The 16,917-nt window shown below is 44.5% G+C and overlaps 1 protein-coding gene across 2 annotated transcripts in view; it reads left to right on the forward strand.

The window, feature by feature from the left end:
- Positions 1-16,261, forward strand: part of LRRK2 (leucine rich repeat kinase 2) — a 119,290-nt gene extending 103,029 nt beyond the window's left edge. For both annotated transcript variants that reach the window (XM_074942446.1, XM_074942447.1), the window contains exons 47-51: positions 4,195-4,379; positions 5,552-5,704; positions 7,259-7,467; positions 13,836-13,907; positions 14,611-16,261. In XM_074942446.1, the coding sequence (XP_074798547.1) occupies positions 4,195-4,379; positions 5,552-5,704; positions 7,259-7,467; positions 13,836-13,907; positions 14,611-14,732 (741 nt within the window). In that variant the 3' untranslated portion in view covers positions 14,733-16,261. The remainder of the gene's footprint in view (positions 1-4,194; positions 4,380-5,551; positions 5,705-7,258; positions 7,468-13,835; positions 13,908-14,610) is intronic.
- Positions 16,262-16,917: the final 656 nt, after the last annotated feature.

The following is a 16,917-nucleotide window of genomic DNA, read 5'->3' on the forward strand; positions in this document are numbered from 1 at the left end:
TCCGGCGCAGCCCCCGGTGGGGGCTCGCTTGGTGGCCGGGGCCTCGGAAGTACCGTCGGCATCCATGCTTAAACCACCAGAAAAAAGGTCGGTGGGACCTGTGTCCTCGGTACTGTGCCCGGAGTCCAACCAGGTGGTGGATCCTCCGGTGCCAGACAACACCCAAAGCACCACACCGGCCTCTCCCGTCCGGAGGATCTGATTGCGTCCTCGCACCCCTCCATGTCGCAGGAGGATTACCGGGCCCACCAAGACCTCCTAAAAAGGGTGGCAGCGAGCCTCCACCTCCAGGCTGAGGAGATGGAAGAGCCCTCAGACTCCAAGTTCAATGTGCTGTCCCCTTCAGCACCGGGCAGGGTGGCCTTGCTACTCCATGAATGGGTGGCAAGAATTTCAGATATCCTGTGGCAAACACCAGCCTCGTTGGCTCCCATCTCCAGAAAGGCGGAGCGCAAGTACTTTGTACCCACGAAGGGACACGAGTATCTGTATACCCACCCAGCGCCCAACTCCTTGGTGGTCGAGTCGGTCAACCACAGGGAGAGGCAGGGGCAACCAGCCCCAACCCCCAAGAACAAAGACTCTCGGAGGCTGGATACTTTCGGGAGAAAAGTTTATTCTTCCTCAAGCTTTCAGCTACAAGTAGCAAACCATCAGGCTCTCCTGGGTCGCTACGAGTTTAACCTCTGGGAATCCCTCCCCAAGTTTGAGGACTCCTTCCAGGAGCACGATAAGGAGGAGTTTAGGGTGCTCATGGAGGAAGGGGCGGCAGCCGTAAGGGCATCCCTGCAGGCCGCTTCGGGTGCAGTGGACACAGCCACACAGTCCATGGCCTCAGCGGTATCCATGAGACGGGCGTCATGGCTTCTGCTCTCTGGGCTCTCTAGCGAAGCGCAGTCGTCAATGCAGGATCTCCCTTTCGATGAGAAGGCTCTGTTTGCTGAGGAAACAGACACAAGGCTGCATGGCATGAAAGACTCCCACACGACTCTCCAGACCTTGGACCTCTATGTCCCTCCTCCGGCAAAATCCAAGTTCAAGCCGCAGCAGGCTCCCACCCAGGTCGCCCTCCCAAAGTACGAGGCTGCCCACAAAAAGCAGCAGGACTATAGAAAGTGCCCACAACGGCAATCCCGGCCTGCCCCCCAGCCTGGGTCTTCTAAGGTCAAGCAGGTAGGCAAAAGGTGTTTTTGATCGGACACTCGGGGGTTCCCTGCCAGTTCTCAGCAGGGAACTACCCCCAAAAAAGCTCTCTTTCTCCAATCGGTTGTGTGCTCACCTCCCGGAATGGTCGCGCCTCACCTCAGACCAATGGGTCCTCAAGACCATCTCCTGAGGTTTCACCCTTCAGTTTACCTCCTCCCCGCCCAACCACCCTCCGCCCCCTCGAGGTCCCTCCTGGGGGACCCCTCTCATGAGGCTCTGCTCGAGCAGGAGGTGGGGTGGCTCCTGGACCTAGGAGTTATAGAGGTGGTGCCCAAGGAGTTCCTGGGCAAGGGGTATTACTCCTGGTATTTCCTTATCCCGAAGGCCAAAGTGGGGCTCAGGCCCATCATGGACCTGCGAGGCCTGAACCGCTACATGGTGAAACTCAAGGGCTCATCGACTCGGTCACAAGGTTCCCGGTGACGACGGCGAGGGCTTGCCTGCAACTGCTGGGTCACATGTCTGCGTGCACATATGTGGTCCGTCACGCCAGACTCGGAGTGAGGCCCTTCCAGCTCTGGCTGGCCTCACAGTTCTCCCAGACCACGGACAGAATTGCAAAGTCCTAACCGTGCCAGACTTGGTGATCACCTCCCTGCAGTCGTGGTCCGCCCCAAACAACATGCTCCAAGGGGTCCCGTTCAGGGACAGGGCCCTGTCATTGGAGCTGGTGTCTGACGCGTCGGACCTGGGTTGTGGGGCCCATGTGGGGAACTTTCAGACCCAAGGCCTGTGGTTTGTACAAGACCTACCTCTTCATATAAACGTCAAGGAACTCAGGGCTGTGCAACTGGTGTGTATGACCTTCCGCTCGCACCTGGAGGGTAAGGTAGTCAGGGTTCTCATGGAAAACACAGCCTCGATGTTCTATATCAACAGGCAAGGTGTGGCCCAATCCTCTGCCCTCTGCCACTAAGCCCTCAGTCTGTGGGACTTCTGTATAGCCCATGACATCTACCTAAAAGCCTTCCACCTATTGGGCTCCCGGAATGTGAGGGCAGATCACTTGAGCAGGGATTTTTCCTCTCCGCACGAGTGGTCTCTACACCCGGAAGGGGCTCACCAGGTCTTCTGAAGGTGGAGTACTCCCCAGGTGGACCTATTTGCTACCCGGCAGAACCGACGATGCCCCTGGTTCTGCTCCAGGGGCGGCCTAGGGAGGGGCCCTATCTCCGATGTCTTTACCCTGTCCTGGTCAGGCCAGCTCCTCTACGCCTTTCCCCAGTTCCCTCGATCAGCAGGGCCTTGGAGAAAATAAAGATGGACAAAGCCAGGGTCCCCCTCATTGCCCCGGCGTGGCCCAGGCAGCACTGGTACGGGACCCTCTGGGGGCTGGTGGTAACTCCGCCATGGCAGTTGCTGCTCAGCCCCGACCTGCTCTCTCAGGACCAGGGCTGCCTCCTCCATCCCAACCTAGCAACGCTTCACCTCATGGCAAGGAAAGGACATGCTCGGAACAGGTTCAGTGCGTCCTCCTTGAAATTAGACGGCCCTCCACTTGCCGCTCCTATGTGGCGAAGTGGTCTCGGTTTTCAAGGTGGGCAGCAGGCCAAGGTGTTTCCCCGACAACTGCCCCGATCCAGCTTATCCTTTATTACCTCCTCCACCTGAGGGCCCAGGGACCCACGCCCTTGTCAATCAGGGTACACTTGGCTGCCATATCGGCCTTTCATCCCCCGGTGCAAGGGCACACAGTGTTTTCCCATGCTATGACCAGCCGGTTCCTTAAGGTTTTGGACCATCTCTACCCATATTCCAAGCCCCCGATTCCACAGTGGGACCTAAACCTGTTGCTGGCTCGTCTCACGAGGGCCCCGTTTGAACCACTGGCCACATGTTCCTCGTCTCACCTCTCGTGGAAGGTGGCCTTCCTGGTAGCTATCGCAATGGCTAGGCGGGTCTCAGAGCTCAGGGCCCTAACCTCCAAACCGCTGTGTATGGTTTTTCGTAAGGACAAGGTCCAGCTCCGCCCACACCCCGCGTTCCTCCCGAAGGTGGTCTCCGCCTACCACATGGGTCAGGACATTTTTCTGCCAGTCCTCTGCCCCAAGCCTCACGCGACTAGTGAGGAACACCGTCTCCACACGCTCAACGTGAGACGAGCTCTGGCTTTCTACCTCGAGTGGACCAAGCCGTTCTGAAAGTCTTCGCAACTGTTCGTCGCCTCGGCTGAGTGCACGAAGGGTCAGCCGATTTCCACTCAGCGGCTTTCTAAGTGGATCACTTCGTGCATCTGTTCCTGTTAGGAGCTGGCGGGGGTTCCCCTGCCGCCCATTGTGAGGGCACACTCGACTTGGGCACAGGCCTCGTCGACTGCCTTCATGGCCCACGTCCCCATCCAGGACATTTGTAGGGCCGCCACCTAGTCTTCAGTTCATCTGTTCACCTTGCACTATGCGATAGTCTCCCAGGCCAGGGATGATGCAGGGTTTGGCAGGGCGGTACTCCGGCCTGAGAACTTGTGAACTCCTACCCACCTCCAAGATATATAGCTTGGAATCACCTATTGTGGAATACACATGAGCAATCACTCGAAGAAGAAAAGACAGTTACCTTTTCTGTAACTGGTGTTCTTCGAGATATGTTGCTCATGTCTATTCCACATCCAACCCTCCTTCCCCTCTGTTGAAGTTGTCTAGCCAGAAGGAACTGAGGGTGGGGGGAGTGCAGCCCCCCCTTCTAACATGCCAGGCAGGCGCCGCTCCAGGGATCGCGGGGGGCAGCTCCCCCCCTACAGATACTGCTAGGGGAAAAACTTCTAGCACCGGTGCACTTGGCGAGCACGCACACCTATTGTGGAATAGACATGAGCAACACATCTCGAACAACACCAGTTATGGAAAAGGTAAACTGTCTTTTATAAAGGTATAGAAAGTCTGGCCCTGTATCTGTTCTGTAAAATATATGTTCTTGGTTTATCAATTTCTAAGTTGCCTTGTATAAGTATATACTGTATGTTTCTAATGGAGGGTATATTTCTTCTTACAGTGCAAGGGTGCGGCACCTTTGAAGATCTTAACTATAGGGAATGTCAGCACACCACTTACATGCTTAAGTGAATCCACATGTGCATCTGAAAAAAATATAGTCTGGGGAGGCTGTGGAACAAAGATCATATTATTATCTGGTGATGTATCTATTCAAACCCTGATTGAGACAAAGACAAGTCAGCTGTGAGTTTTTTATACTAATGTAATTTGGTTGTTCTTGTTTTCATTAACATTTTTCTATCAGTGTTTTGTTTGAGAATCCTGACCTATTGCTTGTTCTTTGTAAATATCTTATTTCCAATTTTTTCTTTTAATAATATTTAAAAAGAATATAAGATCAACTGATATTTAATGTATTTGTTCTAGTTTTAAAGCAAACATTAAGTAGTATGCATTTTTATTTTACAAATGTGGTAGGAAGTAAATGTATGTTTTATGAATATAGAAATGCTATTGGGCAAATGCACACATGGGAAGAATTTGCTCAACTCCCATTTATTTCATTGGGAGCCATTTACATGCATTGAGCTTAGGATTTGACCGTATATATTCATATAGTTATAAGGTATGTGTTTACGTCTTTGCCCAATATACATACATTGCATATGATTTCTCACCACTAGTTCTTAAAAGGCTAATTTTATTGTGATGAAGATACCAAAGGTCTTATTCATATATCAGACTGTGAGGCTGAAGTTGTTGAGCATACAGTCCTCACCCCAAATCAGTGAGGCAGAAGGATGCTCTTTTCAAATTGCAGAGATATTATAATCAAAGTTTGCACAATCATGGGATTTGTAGGAGATTGAAATAACTAAGTAATCAAAAACATTGTCACTAGAGTTAAAAACAGAGGCAAAGCAGACTGGGCAGAATCAGGCTGGCCCCGTTTTGGGACTGGTCTTGTGTTGTGCTGAGCAGCTCTCCAAAAGAAGTCAGAAGTCCTTAGCAGCTTGCAGGATCTGGCCCTTTGTTAGAATAGAAAGAAGTGGTGTTTGCTCTGTTGTGACCTGACAAATATGTTTAGGGAAGATTTGTTAATAGATACTGGACTCGGTTCTGCTTCCATGGAATTCAGTGGTAAAACATCCATTGACTTTGTTGGGAGCAGGAGCAGGCACATTACAATTTCCCATACCTTGAACCAATAGTTACATTATAGGCCTGAATCTGATCTCACTTTAAATGTTTTTATACTGGTGTAACTCCACGGACTGTAAACATTCAGATTCGATCCTTTATTTTTAAATTGATCCAGGCCCACTTTGTTTTTAGGCTGCATGGGTCTGTAATTGTAGGCAGAGCTTACCTATTAGGAATATAGTGTATGCTTAATTTTTTCCCCTCTTTCTTAGATTCTGTCACAAGGCTTACAGTGACGCAAACATTATTTCAATAGCAGTAGACAAATCTATCTACTTGGCTAAGAAAAACAGCCATTTTGTGGAAGTTTGGGATAAGAAAACAGAGAGACTTTGTGAACTAATTGACTGTGCACATTTTCTAAAGTAAGTGTCTTATTTTGTACTGTTATTGTGTGTAATAGATGAATAGTGGATTCGTCTGGGAGATTTTGTCTCGTGAAATACTTCACATTTTGGGGGTGGCAGGGAAGGGAATCACTGCTGAGACCAATTCTGTTGTCAGGCATGGCTTTTCTTTCCCCTCTTCTGGTCCTAAGTTTTGGACTGGTCCAGGCAGGCTCTCAGGATTTTTCCCTGGCCTTCATTCTTGAGCTTCTAGTAATTTAACCCCAAATGTTTATTTCACTGACTACCTGTGACCCCAGATGAACGCTTTAACTCTGTGGGACTCCTGTCCATGCCACCACAGCTATGGGCTGACCTAGGGTAGTTAGATAGCATTATTATCTCCCACCCCTTGCTCTATGCCCAGATTGAGAACAGAGGGAACATATCTCAAAATTTCAGATAGGGTGGTTTAATTTTGCTATCTATTGCTCCTGTCCTTCAGAGCCTAACCCTGCAAGGTATTAAATGGCTCCTGGGCCTTTTGAGTGCCCTCAAATCCCATTGAACTCAAGAATCTGTGAGAGAGTGACGCTGAGATGAGAGCGTATCAGGAGTTACCCAGGAGATACTCAACAGCTCACAGCTTCTGCCTTCAAGAAGAAAGATTCTAAGATGCCAGAAGTGATCACCATTAGTATTAATCCATGACGTAGTAGCTTTTCATCCAATGTATAAAATGCACATACTGGATCCTCTAGGGACCATAACTGTAACACATATACTATATGCAAATATATACAACTACATACATATGGTACACACAACTATATGTATGCACGTTAGTTGAAAATAAATTCACTCATGCTAATAAAATTACACATATTAGCACATTGCGAGAGGAAATCCTGGCTCCTGAAAGGATTGCATTTTTTGGGGCGGGGGGAAGGATGTTCTAATTTATTTTGGTCTGTGCAGAGATTTCTCTTCCCCGGCCTTGCCAGTCTTTCTTTTTCGTATAGGAGAGAATTTAGAATATGGAAGGGAAGGTTTCATTTCTGAGTTTCTTTTGTCCCCAATCCATAAACCGTACTAATTAGATTGGTAACCAAAATACCCTAAAATAATTCCCATCCTCAAATTATCTCCTGCTAGGCTACACAAGCCTAGTTAATTTAACTCTTTGTACACACTTCTCTTCTCACCTGGTGAAAAGCTGGTGAAAATGAGTGCTGTTTCATTCTCGTGCTGCTGTGAGCAGTAGCATCAATGTCATCCTCTCCTTTAAAAGACTAGAACAGGGAATTATTCAAATGCAGCTTTGAGAGTTGAAGAGAGAGGAGAGCTACCCATGTCCAATTTAAAGCCCTGTTCAGGTTGCCCAAGTTAAGACTGATGGTTATTAAAACTTCAGAAGCTTTCCTCCCAACTTGTTTAATGTAAGGAAGTTTCTTAGGCTGGGATTCATGCAGTCTGCATTGACACCAGATTTTAAAAAATTTGTCCAGTACAAGGACGTCAACTTAGCAATTATCCAATGAAATATCCAGGCATGCAAGCAATTTTTAATACAAAATCTCTTCATATTTTTAGGGAGGAAGTAGTGAAACTAAATAAAGAATCAAAACATACAGTGGCTTATTCTGGAAGAGTGAAGACCATCTGTCTACAAAAAAATACTGCCCTCTGGATAGGAACAGGGGGAGGACATATCCTGCTGCTTGATTTATCAACACATCGTCCTATACGAATAATACGCGATTTTTGTGCCTCTGTTCGAGTCATGCTGACAGCCCAGCTAGGTAAGTATTCAAAAGAAACAATCTTTCATTATAGAATCTGACAATTCCTGTTTGACATGACATTCCATGAACTAATTAGAATATTCATTGTTTTTCATTCACTCTATTATATTTGCATGTTTAATCTAATCAATCTAAATCCTTATGTGAGTAAATACCAAAGAATGTGCTACTGGTGCTCAGATGTGACAGCAGTGGCTCCCACACTTTTTCTAGCGAAGCCCCACTTGTGACCAATAGCATCTCGCTCCCAGCCCCTTTTGTGCCATGCCCCGCACGCTTTCCACCATCCTTCTGTCCATTTTATTTCTCCTGTTCTGTCTGCCTGTTTTCTCTTTCTTAATTCTCTCCCTTTTTCCTTTTTTCTCTCTCTCGCGTGCTGTGTGTGTGTGTGTGTGTGTGTGTGTGTGTGTGTAATCTTGTTGCTTTTTAATCATTCTTTTTTACTTATTTGATTTGTGGCTCCCACTCTCAGTTCCCACTGAGCAGAACTCTAATTGGTGCCTCCATAGGGCAGAGTTACATGTGCAGCTTTCAATTCAGCTGTGTGAAGTAGGAGCAGGGGATAGAAGCTTGGGTTAGTGGGCTGCTGTCAGAGCCTACAGCTTTGTATGTATCAGCTGCTCCTGTGGCCATGGCCACTTCTATTATGAGCCACTGTGGAAGCAGGGACTGGGGGGGGGTGGTTTTCAAGGAGTTACTTCTGCTTTATACATAGCCAGAGGAGCACATGTGCAGAAGGGTCAGACTTGGGGTATGGTAATTTTCTCCATCCCCACTGTTCTTCTGTGTCCCCCAGACTAATCTAAACATCCCCAGGTTACAATACGTTATAGTGCAAGGATGGAAAACTTAGGTATATGTATCATAGTAAAATACTCTGGAACAGTGTTTCCCAAACTTTTTTGGCCACGGAACACTTACAATATTATTTTGTAATCGTTTGGTTTTCAAATAGAAAATTGCATTATTTATGCTCAAATATATTTTATTTTATAAAACAAAGTAAAAATACAAATTTAAAATAACTTGAACTAACAATTTCTAACTGGAAAGCACGTATAAAGTAGTACAAAAATCAAGTGCAAGAGTCAAAATTAAATTCTAGATTCTTTCACGGAACACCTATTCACATCGTGTGGAACACCAGTGTTCTGCAGAACACAGTTTGGGAAACGCTGCTCTGGAATATTGTACATGGACTCCATTCACCTTCTACTAAACACCCCTAAGCTGCATCTCCGGTGTCAGTATGGAATAAAGCATGCCCATAGTAGGAAAAGTGACTCTAAAGCTAACATTGTGGAGTTCCCACACTTACTATATTCCTGTTAGTCAATTCCGTACTTTAAAGCTCCGATATCTTCTCATTGGCATCACTGTAAACCCAATCTATTTTCTTTCTGCAGCATTGACTCTATTAAATATATTCAACAGTCAGACTTAGCTGGTGATGATGATAATGATTCATAAGGCAGAATAAATTTCAATTCACTCTGACTAACCCTTCAAAATGTATTGGCTCTGCAGTGCTTCAAGCAATAAAAAAAGTTTATTTTCATAAAGGAAGCAGAGAGCACATAGATTGACTGAGAAGAAGGTGTTTTTCCGTTGTTGTTTTTTTGACTATGGCCCCAATCCTATAAATAGAACGGCTTCCATGGACCCCTGGTCCTGTCCAGAGATACATGGCATCCATTTGCAAGATCAGGGCCTATAACAGCAGTTTTATAAAGTACTTAGGTCTTTAGATGACAGAGTGCCAGCTAAATATTAATTATTAGAAAGTCAGTATTAGATATTTCTCTTCACTGTGGTCCTTATAGTTACAACATTAGCCCCTTGTTATAATGTAAATAATAATTAAGGCTAAAATTTTGTCTCGCGTATTTTTAGTAAAAGTCACGGACAGATCACAGGTAATAAAGAAAAATTCATGGAAGCCCATGACCTATCCCTGACTTTTACTAAAAATATGCATTCAAAATGGGGAACTGCAGGCTCTCCATACCACCCACAAGGGCCTGGCTGGGAGCTGCAGGGTCCCCCCACCACCCTGGCGCCAAGCTCAGGTAACCCCTGCCACCTGCAGTGGCTCGGATCTCAGTGTACCCTCATCACTTGCAGTGGCTTGGAGCTGTGGGGCACCCCAGCTGCCTGCAGTGGCTCCGGGGCACCCCAGCTGCCTGCGGTGGCTCCAGGGCACCTTGGCTACCCATGGCAGCTCTGTGCTCTGGGGCACCTGCAGTTACTGGGAGGGCACCCCCACCATCCACAGCAGCTGAGAGTTCCCCGGAGCCCCACTGCCCACGAAGGCCAGGAACTCAGGGTCTCCCTGCCCCCTGGGAGCTCCAGGCACCCCACCCCAGCTGGGAGCTGCGGGGCAGCCCTGCTTCCTGCCCCGGCTGGGAGCTCGGGCCCCCGCAGTTCCCAGCTGCTAGGGGTGGTGAGGGATCCTGTAGCTCCCAGGCACCAGAGGTTCTAGTCATGGAGGTCTCTAGAAGTCATGGATTCTGTGACCTCCATGAGAAAATCATAGCCCTAATAATAATTCACTACTATTTTATTTAATGGTGTTGAATTCTACAGTGATAGGATCCTAAAAAGTACATTTTACAATAATACTAGTTTGTTGATTTTTAAAACCTGGATTCTCTAATTCTTAGTTTCCAGGCACCTTAATCTTCAGAAAAATCAAATTCTGCATATGGAAAGATAATGGTTTAAAATAAAGAGCTTAATTTTGTGTGCTCCATGCAGTGTGCTTACAGTTTTTGTGGATATAAGAAGTTTTGTTAAAATAGACACCCAATTTAACCTATCAACTTTTTTTAGTCAGTTTTTCCGTGTATTTATTTAAGTGTTTTACCCCTGAATGCAAAGACTGTTCAGTTCCAAAGAGAATTATAGGAAACAGTCCAAGCCTTATGAGTAATTCTTCAATAATAGAACATTGCTTGTATGAGATAAAAGGAACTAGGGGAAAAGTACTTCAGTATCAAATATAGTTTCAGTTTCAAGATTAAAATACGTATTTCAATCAAATATAAATATTTCAGGTGAATAGAACTTACCCAAATATCGTGAAATTATTTCATTTTTCCATGTAACTATTGTAAATAGGTTCCAGAAATCTACTAATAGATTGGCATACAATAGGACAAGTGAAAATTCGGTCATTAGAGGATGTTCAGATATTCAGATTTACATCTGCAGTTCATTTTGCAAGCACAAATTTACACCTCCAGATAGTCCAGTTATGAAAACATAACCCTTAATACCTCCGTCCCTCTCATGAGAACAATTGAAACTGTTCATTATGGGAAAGAGTATAGGGAAGCTAAGACAGGGATAGTTCCAAGCTACAAAGTTCTGATCAGATTGAAATTTTCCCAAACCTAGGTATATTTTGATCTATTGTGTACATTATGGGCCATCTCTACTCCTGAGTGAAACAGGTGATGTTCTGTCACAGCAATGAACTAGCCTGACTATCCAGCCCCTACAAAATGTTGCATACCAGCGGGGTAAGGAGCTCTTTGACACATACACAGATGTATTTTTCCTGTCATTTGCTCTGTCGGTGTGCTTTAGACAAAGCAGGAAGACATCAGAGGGAGAGGAGCAATCCTGTGACGTGCAGTAGGTCAGACTCAGTGGCGGATTAGCCACTGGGCCAATGGGGCCTGTGCCCAGTGGCCCCGGAAAAATGGGTGCCCCATGCCCTGACCCCGCTCCCCTCACCAGCCCAGCGCTCCTGCTGTGGAGCGGGGTCGGGACCGGGAGCTTGTCCTGCAGTCCCTCCCCCACGTCGGTGCATGGGGGTTTGCACCACTCCACACACCCGTCTCCCCTCCTGCGCCAGATGGAATGGGGTCAGGGTATGGGGGCTTGACCCACTCCACAGGAGCACTGGGGGTGGGGACTGCAGGCGGAAGGGGTGGGGCGGGGGCCAAAACCCTAATCTGCCCTGGTCCGACTAGATGATCACGATGGTCCCTTCTGGCCTTAAAGTTTGAGTCTGAGCCTTCTGTATCACAATTAACAGTTTTCTGCGTTTTCCATGAATGTAATAAGATTAACAGAATGCCACTTGGTAGAACATTTAGGGTATGTCGACACAGCAGTTGGGAGATGTAACTCCCAGGGCTGGTAGACATACACCTGCCAACTCCTCTTGAGCTCGTGCATAAAATAGCAGTGTGGGGGTGGCTGCACATGTTAGTCACCTGCGTACATGCCTTGAGCAGGATTGTACCAAGGTGGCTAGCCCAAGTCTCTGCCCAGGCTGCCATGGCTACGCAGCTATTTTTAGTGCATGTGTATGTCTACCCATGCTGGGAATCGCACCTGCCAGCAGCTGTGTAGACATCCTTAGTCTGCTCTGTTTGTACTGTGAGTTTAATAAAAGTTCATATCCTTCCCTGCTTCAACGCTAAAAACTAAATATGGCATCTGTCGCCAAAAATTCTCACTTGACTGCAATTTTGATATATATTTTTTTTAAACTTTGGGCAATCTGAAGTGTACTCACAAATAGCATCTTCTTTACAACCTGTTTACATTAACTGTATACACTGATAGCCCAGAATTTTCTCTAGTGGTTTTCTATAACAAAAATGCATACCATGCTTACCTAGAATCCTGAAATGGGAAATCTTTACAGTCCAGAAGGGGACAGACACCCATAGTGGGCAGAGCTAGCCCAGCAAGAGGAGGGCACACTGTGTATTTTCATAGTGGGATAACTGCTGGTCTAGCAAGCACTCCCTTCAAGACCCAAGAGGAATTTTGGCTGATTCAGGCAGAATACCTCCTGGGACTCCCAGCATGGCCCCTCAAAGCTTCCACAATCCTAGTTTTGGTAGTGAACCAAAATCTAGCCTTATATATGCTCCATAAGACACAGGGACGAAGCCTCTCCTCACACACACACTCATAAAACTTTAACATATATTCATTGCAATTTTTTTCTCTACTCTACCCAGTGAGGCTGAATGGGTGTAAATGAAGGTAAATGATTTACAATATTTATGTAATTTGTCCTTGATCTTTGATAAATCCCTCATATTAAATGGGGGTGCACACACTCTGACGTTATTGACATAATCTGTAACTGTATAGATCACTGTTGCGACCACTGATATATATTTGCAGCAAATATTGAATAAAGGTTGTCATGTAAGGGATGTATGGAGAGATTATGGTTTGCTGGTTATGATTATGCTCTCTATATGTATGTATCATTTTTGTAGTTGAAGTTACGAATATTGGCTCTACACTGTCTGTATTTCATACTTATGCTATGCTTCTGGGTGCCACCCCAGACAAGTTGGTGTCAGCTCTGCCTAGCCTGCTTGAGGGCCCATTAAGGATCATCAACTATACAACTGACCCACTGAGAGAAGGCAGATACGCCTTGTGACTTAGCAAAGTAAGGGATTTGCCCACGTGACTCCAAACTCCATTTTGCTGTAATTTTCCACGGTAAGAACAAAGAGGTGTTCTTACACCCGGAAAAGACTATAAAAGGCTGGTGCCTCATCTCCATCTTGTCTTCAATCCTGCTTCATACCTTCGGAGGAACTTTGCTACACTGAAGCTTTGAACCAAGGACTGAAAGACCCATCCCAGCTGTGGATGTACTCCAGAGACTTGATTTGAACCTGCAGTTTATTCTATCGCTGCTACAAGCCTGAACCAAGAACTTTGCCATTACTGTGTGTAATTGATTCCATTTAACCAATTCTAGCTCTCATCTATATCTTTTTCCTTTTGTGAATAATCCTTTAGATTTTGGATTCTAAAGGATTGGCAATAAGATCTGATTTGTATGTTGACCTGGGTCTGGGGCTTGGTCCTTTGGAGTCGGGAGAACCTTTTTCTTTTGCTGGGGTATTGGTTATCATAACCATTTGTCCCCATAACGAGTGGCACTGGTGGTGATACTGGGAAACTGGAGTGTCTAAGGGAATTGCTTGTGTGACTTAGGTTTTACCCCACTGGCTAACCACAAGTCCTCTCCTCTCTGTCTGGCTGGTTTGGTTTGCCTTGGTGTGCAAAGTAACTCCAGCCTTGGGCTGTAACTGCCCTGCTTTAAGCAATTTGTCCTGAATTGGCACTCTCAGTTGGGTCCCACCAGAACTAGCATCGTTATACACACACACACACTGCATTTTTTCATGTCACTTTGATTGGTAATGTTGAATTTTGATTTTTCTAACAGTAAAATATATAATATGCATTAGTTTACTGAAATCTGCTTTCTGTTCCTTCAGTGGTGCATCTAATATGCTTCTTCTGCTCTTAAATGAAGTGAAATCCAAGTGCTAGTTAAAATTAAAATCTAACATTTTATTTTTGAAAAGGGAGCCTCAAGAATGTCATGCTGGTTTTGGGGCACGGCTATAAATGTAATGAAGACGACAAACATCAGAAAGGTATCTGGTAATTTATTTTACTAATCCGTGTTACTTATGTTGTAAAAAATACTGTACTCTTTTTTTTTTAATATGTCTGTTAGGAATTTTATTATATCACTTGATATATTTTCATTGCAGTTTTGTAGTGATTTATTGTTGTCTGTGTTTCTAGACTCCTGCCAAATTGAGCCTGTAAAATATGACAATGGCATGTTCATATAAAATTAAATGTGGAAAAAAGAAGAACCAGACAAACCTTTGCTCAAAATTCTAACTGAACCAGAATGTCTTTTAAGGGTCCTTGATTATAACTGTAATAAAATCCTTTGCCTTTTTACTCTATGTAACAATATCCAAAATTGTACCTATAGTAATCAGAATTGAGACTAGGAAGCCTTTTTCACGCAAGTCATCTTTTCATCCCCTTACGCCACTGAAACCAGTGAGACTGCTTCAAGGAGAAAGGACTCACTCCTTCCATAAGGGTTGCGGGACTGGGCTCACATCCAATATAGTCTGAGCCATAGTAAATTTAGGGTTCAAATCGGTTTTAATTCTATTTTAATGATTTGGGCCGGATTCTCATTTACACTAAAGCTCATTTACATTTCCAGATCTATTATTTCTAACTGTAATTAAAAACAAAGCAAAATCACATTTGTAATGCAATAATTATATCTATGTAGTACTTTTAAATGTTTTTTTTAAATTATTTTTGCAGAACTGCAGTCGTGTATGTCCGTGTGGGACATTAAGCTGCCCCATGAAGTACAAAACCTGAAAAAGCACATTGAAGTGAGACAGGAATTAGCAGAAAAAATGAGAAGTTTTTCTTTGGATTAAGGAGCCCTAGACAAGTGGAGAGTCATCTTGTTTCCCAGTTTTCCACTGGTTTAAAGTTTTTTACTATATATTACTTTTTTTGTTTAAGAAACAAAGGGAAGTGACTTTCATCCCTCAAAATCATGAAATATCAGAAGAAATAAGGAATATTTTTATTTATAATATTTTGAAGGAGTTAAAACTATTCACTCAATCTGCTTTCAGCAACACTTGTATAAATCCAAAGAATCTTGGTTGGTATGTTTCTGATTTTGGTTACACCAGCATAAATCCAGAGTAACTCCACAGGATTAGATTCTGCTCCTCGTTATAGCCTTGTATATGCAGAGTAACTTCATTAAGCTGACATTGTAAATGAGAGCAAAGTTTAGGCTTCACTATCTATACTACCGCCTGCATACATGAACTTTACTGGTGGTTAATGTTCTTAGTTAAACTCGTATTTAATCATTTTGATTATATGAAGGAAAACATTGTCGTTTATATGATGGATAGTACAGCTAGTTGGTAGACCGTATACAGCCTAGTTTAAAAAGCACAGGCTGAATAGGTCAAGCTTTTTCCCTTCCTATGTACATTAGGAATCTGGCCGTTTTCAGTCTGTTCATAAAAGGCTGGGCCCTGCAACAGCAAAGACAAAATTCAGAACGAAGGTGTCTGTGAAGATAGTGCCTTTTTTGACTGTGAGCGTATGCCTGGCACTGAGCAATGCAATCTCATTCATAGCAACACTGTCGTTTCATAACACATTCACACACGTAATTCTACAACTCACGTTGCACAGGCAAGAGAATGTAGGGTAAAATTCTTGTTCTGAATGTTGCTATAAATAGTACACAGAATGTGGTATGACATGGTGCTTCTCAGGTAGCCATCCAATGTGCTATAAAGTGCCTATGGAGTATTCACGCAATAGAATTGTTCAGTTTGCTTATCTCAGTCTGAAAAAGCATGAAAACTGTAGTATTCATATTTACCTTGTGTGCAAAGTTTACCATCCAGCCTTGTTATGAGCACCTTATATTGAGATTTTTGTAGTATGTAGTGGAGCCAGCAGGCATCCAAGAATGGGCTACTTCTTGCCTTGTGTAACCCCCCTGTGAGGCTGCTCACGCACACACCTACCTTCATTCTGGAGATGCCATGTTATTGCTCTGTATCCATTAACCCAATTGTCTGACAGCATGCACTCAGTGCCTTACTTCCGTCCTTCAGACCACAGACAGATGTCTTTCTCTGTCCCTCAGACAGAGAGCTTCTTCACCATAACAAGCCTGCAATGCCAGGTAGCAAAAAACCCAAAGCCATTCTGAAATTTGTCTCCTATGGAACAGAGCAAGGTGTTGCCACCAGACAAGTCCCTCTCCTTCCAATCTTCTGTAGTTATAAATAATTCCTAAACTAGGACAACAGAGTACACAGAACTTTCTCAAAATGAATCAGTATTTGGCTATTTGGATTCTTTTCGTATGTACACGGTTTATAATGTGTTTGTGTTGTATTATGTGCTATGAATAATGCTATTTATATGGGATTTTATAACTCAAAAAATACATTATTTTTATCATAAAGAAATAAACTTAAATATCTGATATTTCATGTACTGAAGTCAGTTTATAAATCATGTTGAAGTGTAAGCCTTATGTCTATTTATTAGAACACTATTTTCATGGACAATTTTCCAATAGTATGCTTTATTTCTCACAGAATTTCTACTGAGCTGGGCCTGACCACTTATGTGCAGGAGTCTGTTAAATTCGCAGCCGTGAAAATTGTGTCATGGACTGTGAAATCTGGTCTCTTTGTGTAACTTTTACCCTATAGTATAGGGTAAAAAGTATACAAAAGTACACAGCATTTCTCAGACTGGTAGTCCTGACCCAAAAGGGGGTCACAAGCCTATTGTGGGGAGGGGTGGTCACAGTATTGCCATCATTACTTCTCCACTGTTGAGGGCAGCAACACTACGTTCAGAGCTGGGTGCCTGGCCAGAGGCCGCTGCTCTCCAGCCACCTAGGTCTGAAGGCAGCACAGAAATAAGGGTGGCAATAGGTTTGCCAGCCTCTCCTTTTGGGTCAGGACCCCCAGTTTGAGAAATGCTACAGAGAAATCACATTTTTCACAGGTTGGTCATGGCATAAATGACACATCCATGAAATTTGTTGTTTTTGCTGTGACCACACAT

Source organism: Natator depressus, chromosome 1 (assembly GCF_965152275.1).
Source record: "Natator depressus isolate rNatDep1 chromosome 1, rNatDep2.hap1, whole genome shotgun sequence".
NCBI classification, from domain to species: Eukaryota; Metazoa; Chordata; order Testudines; family Cheloniidae; genus Natator; species Natator depressus.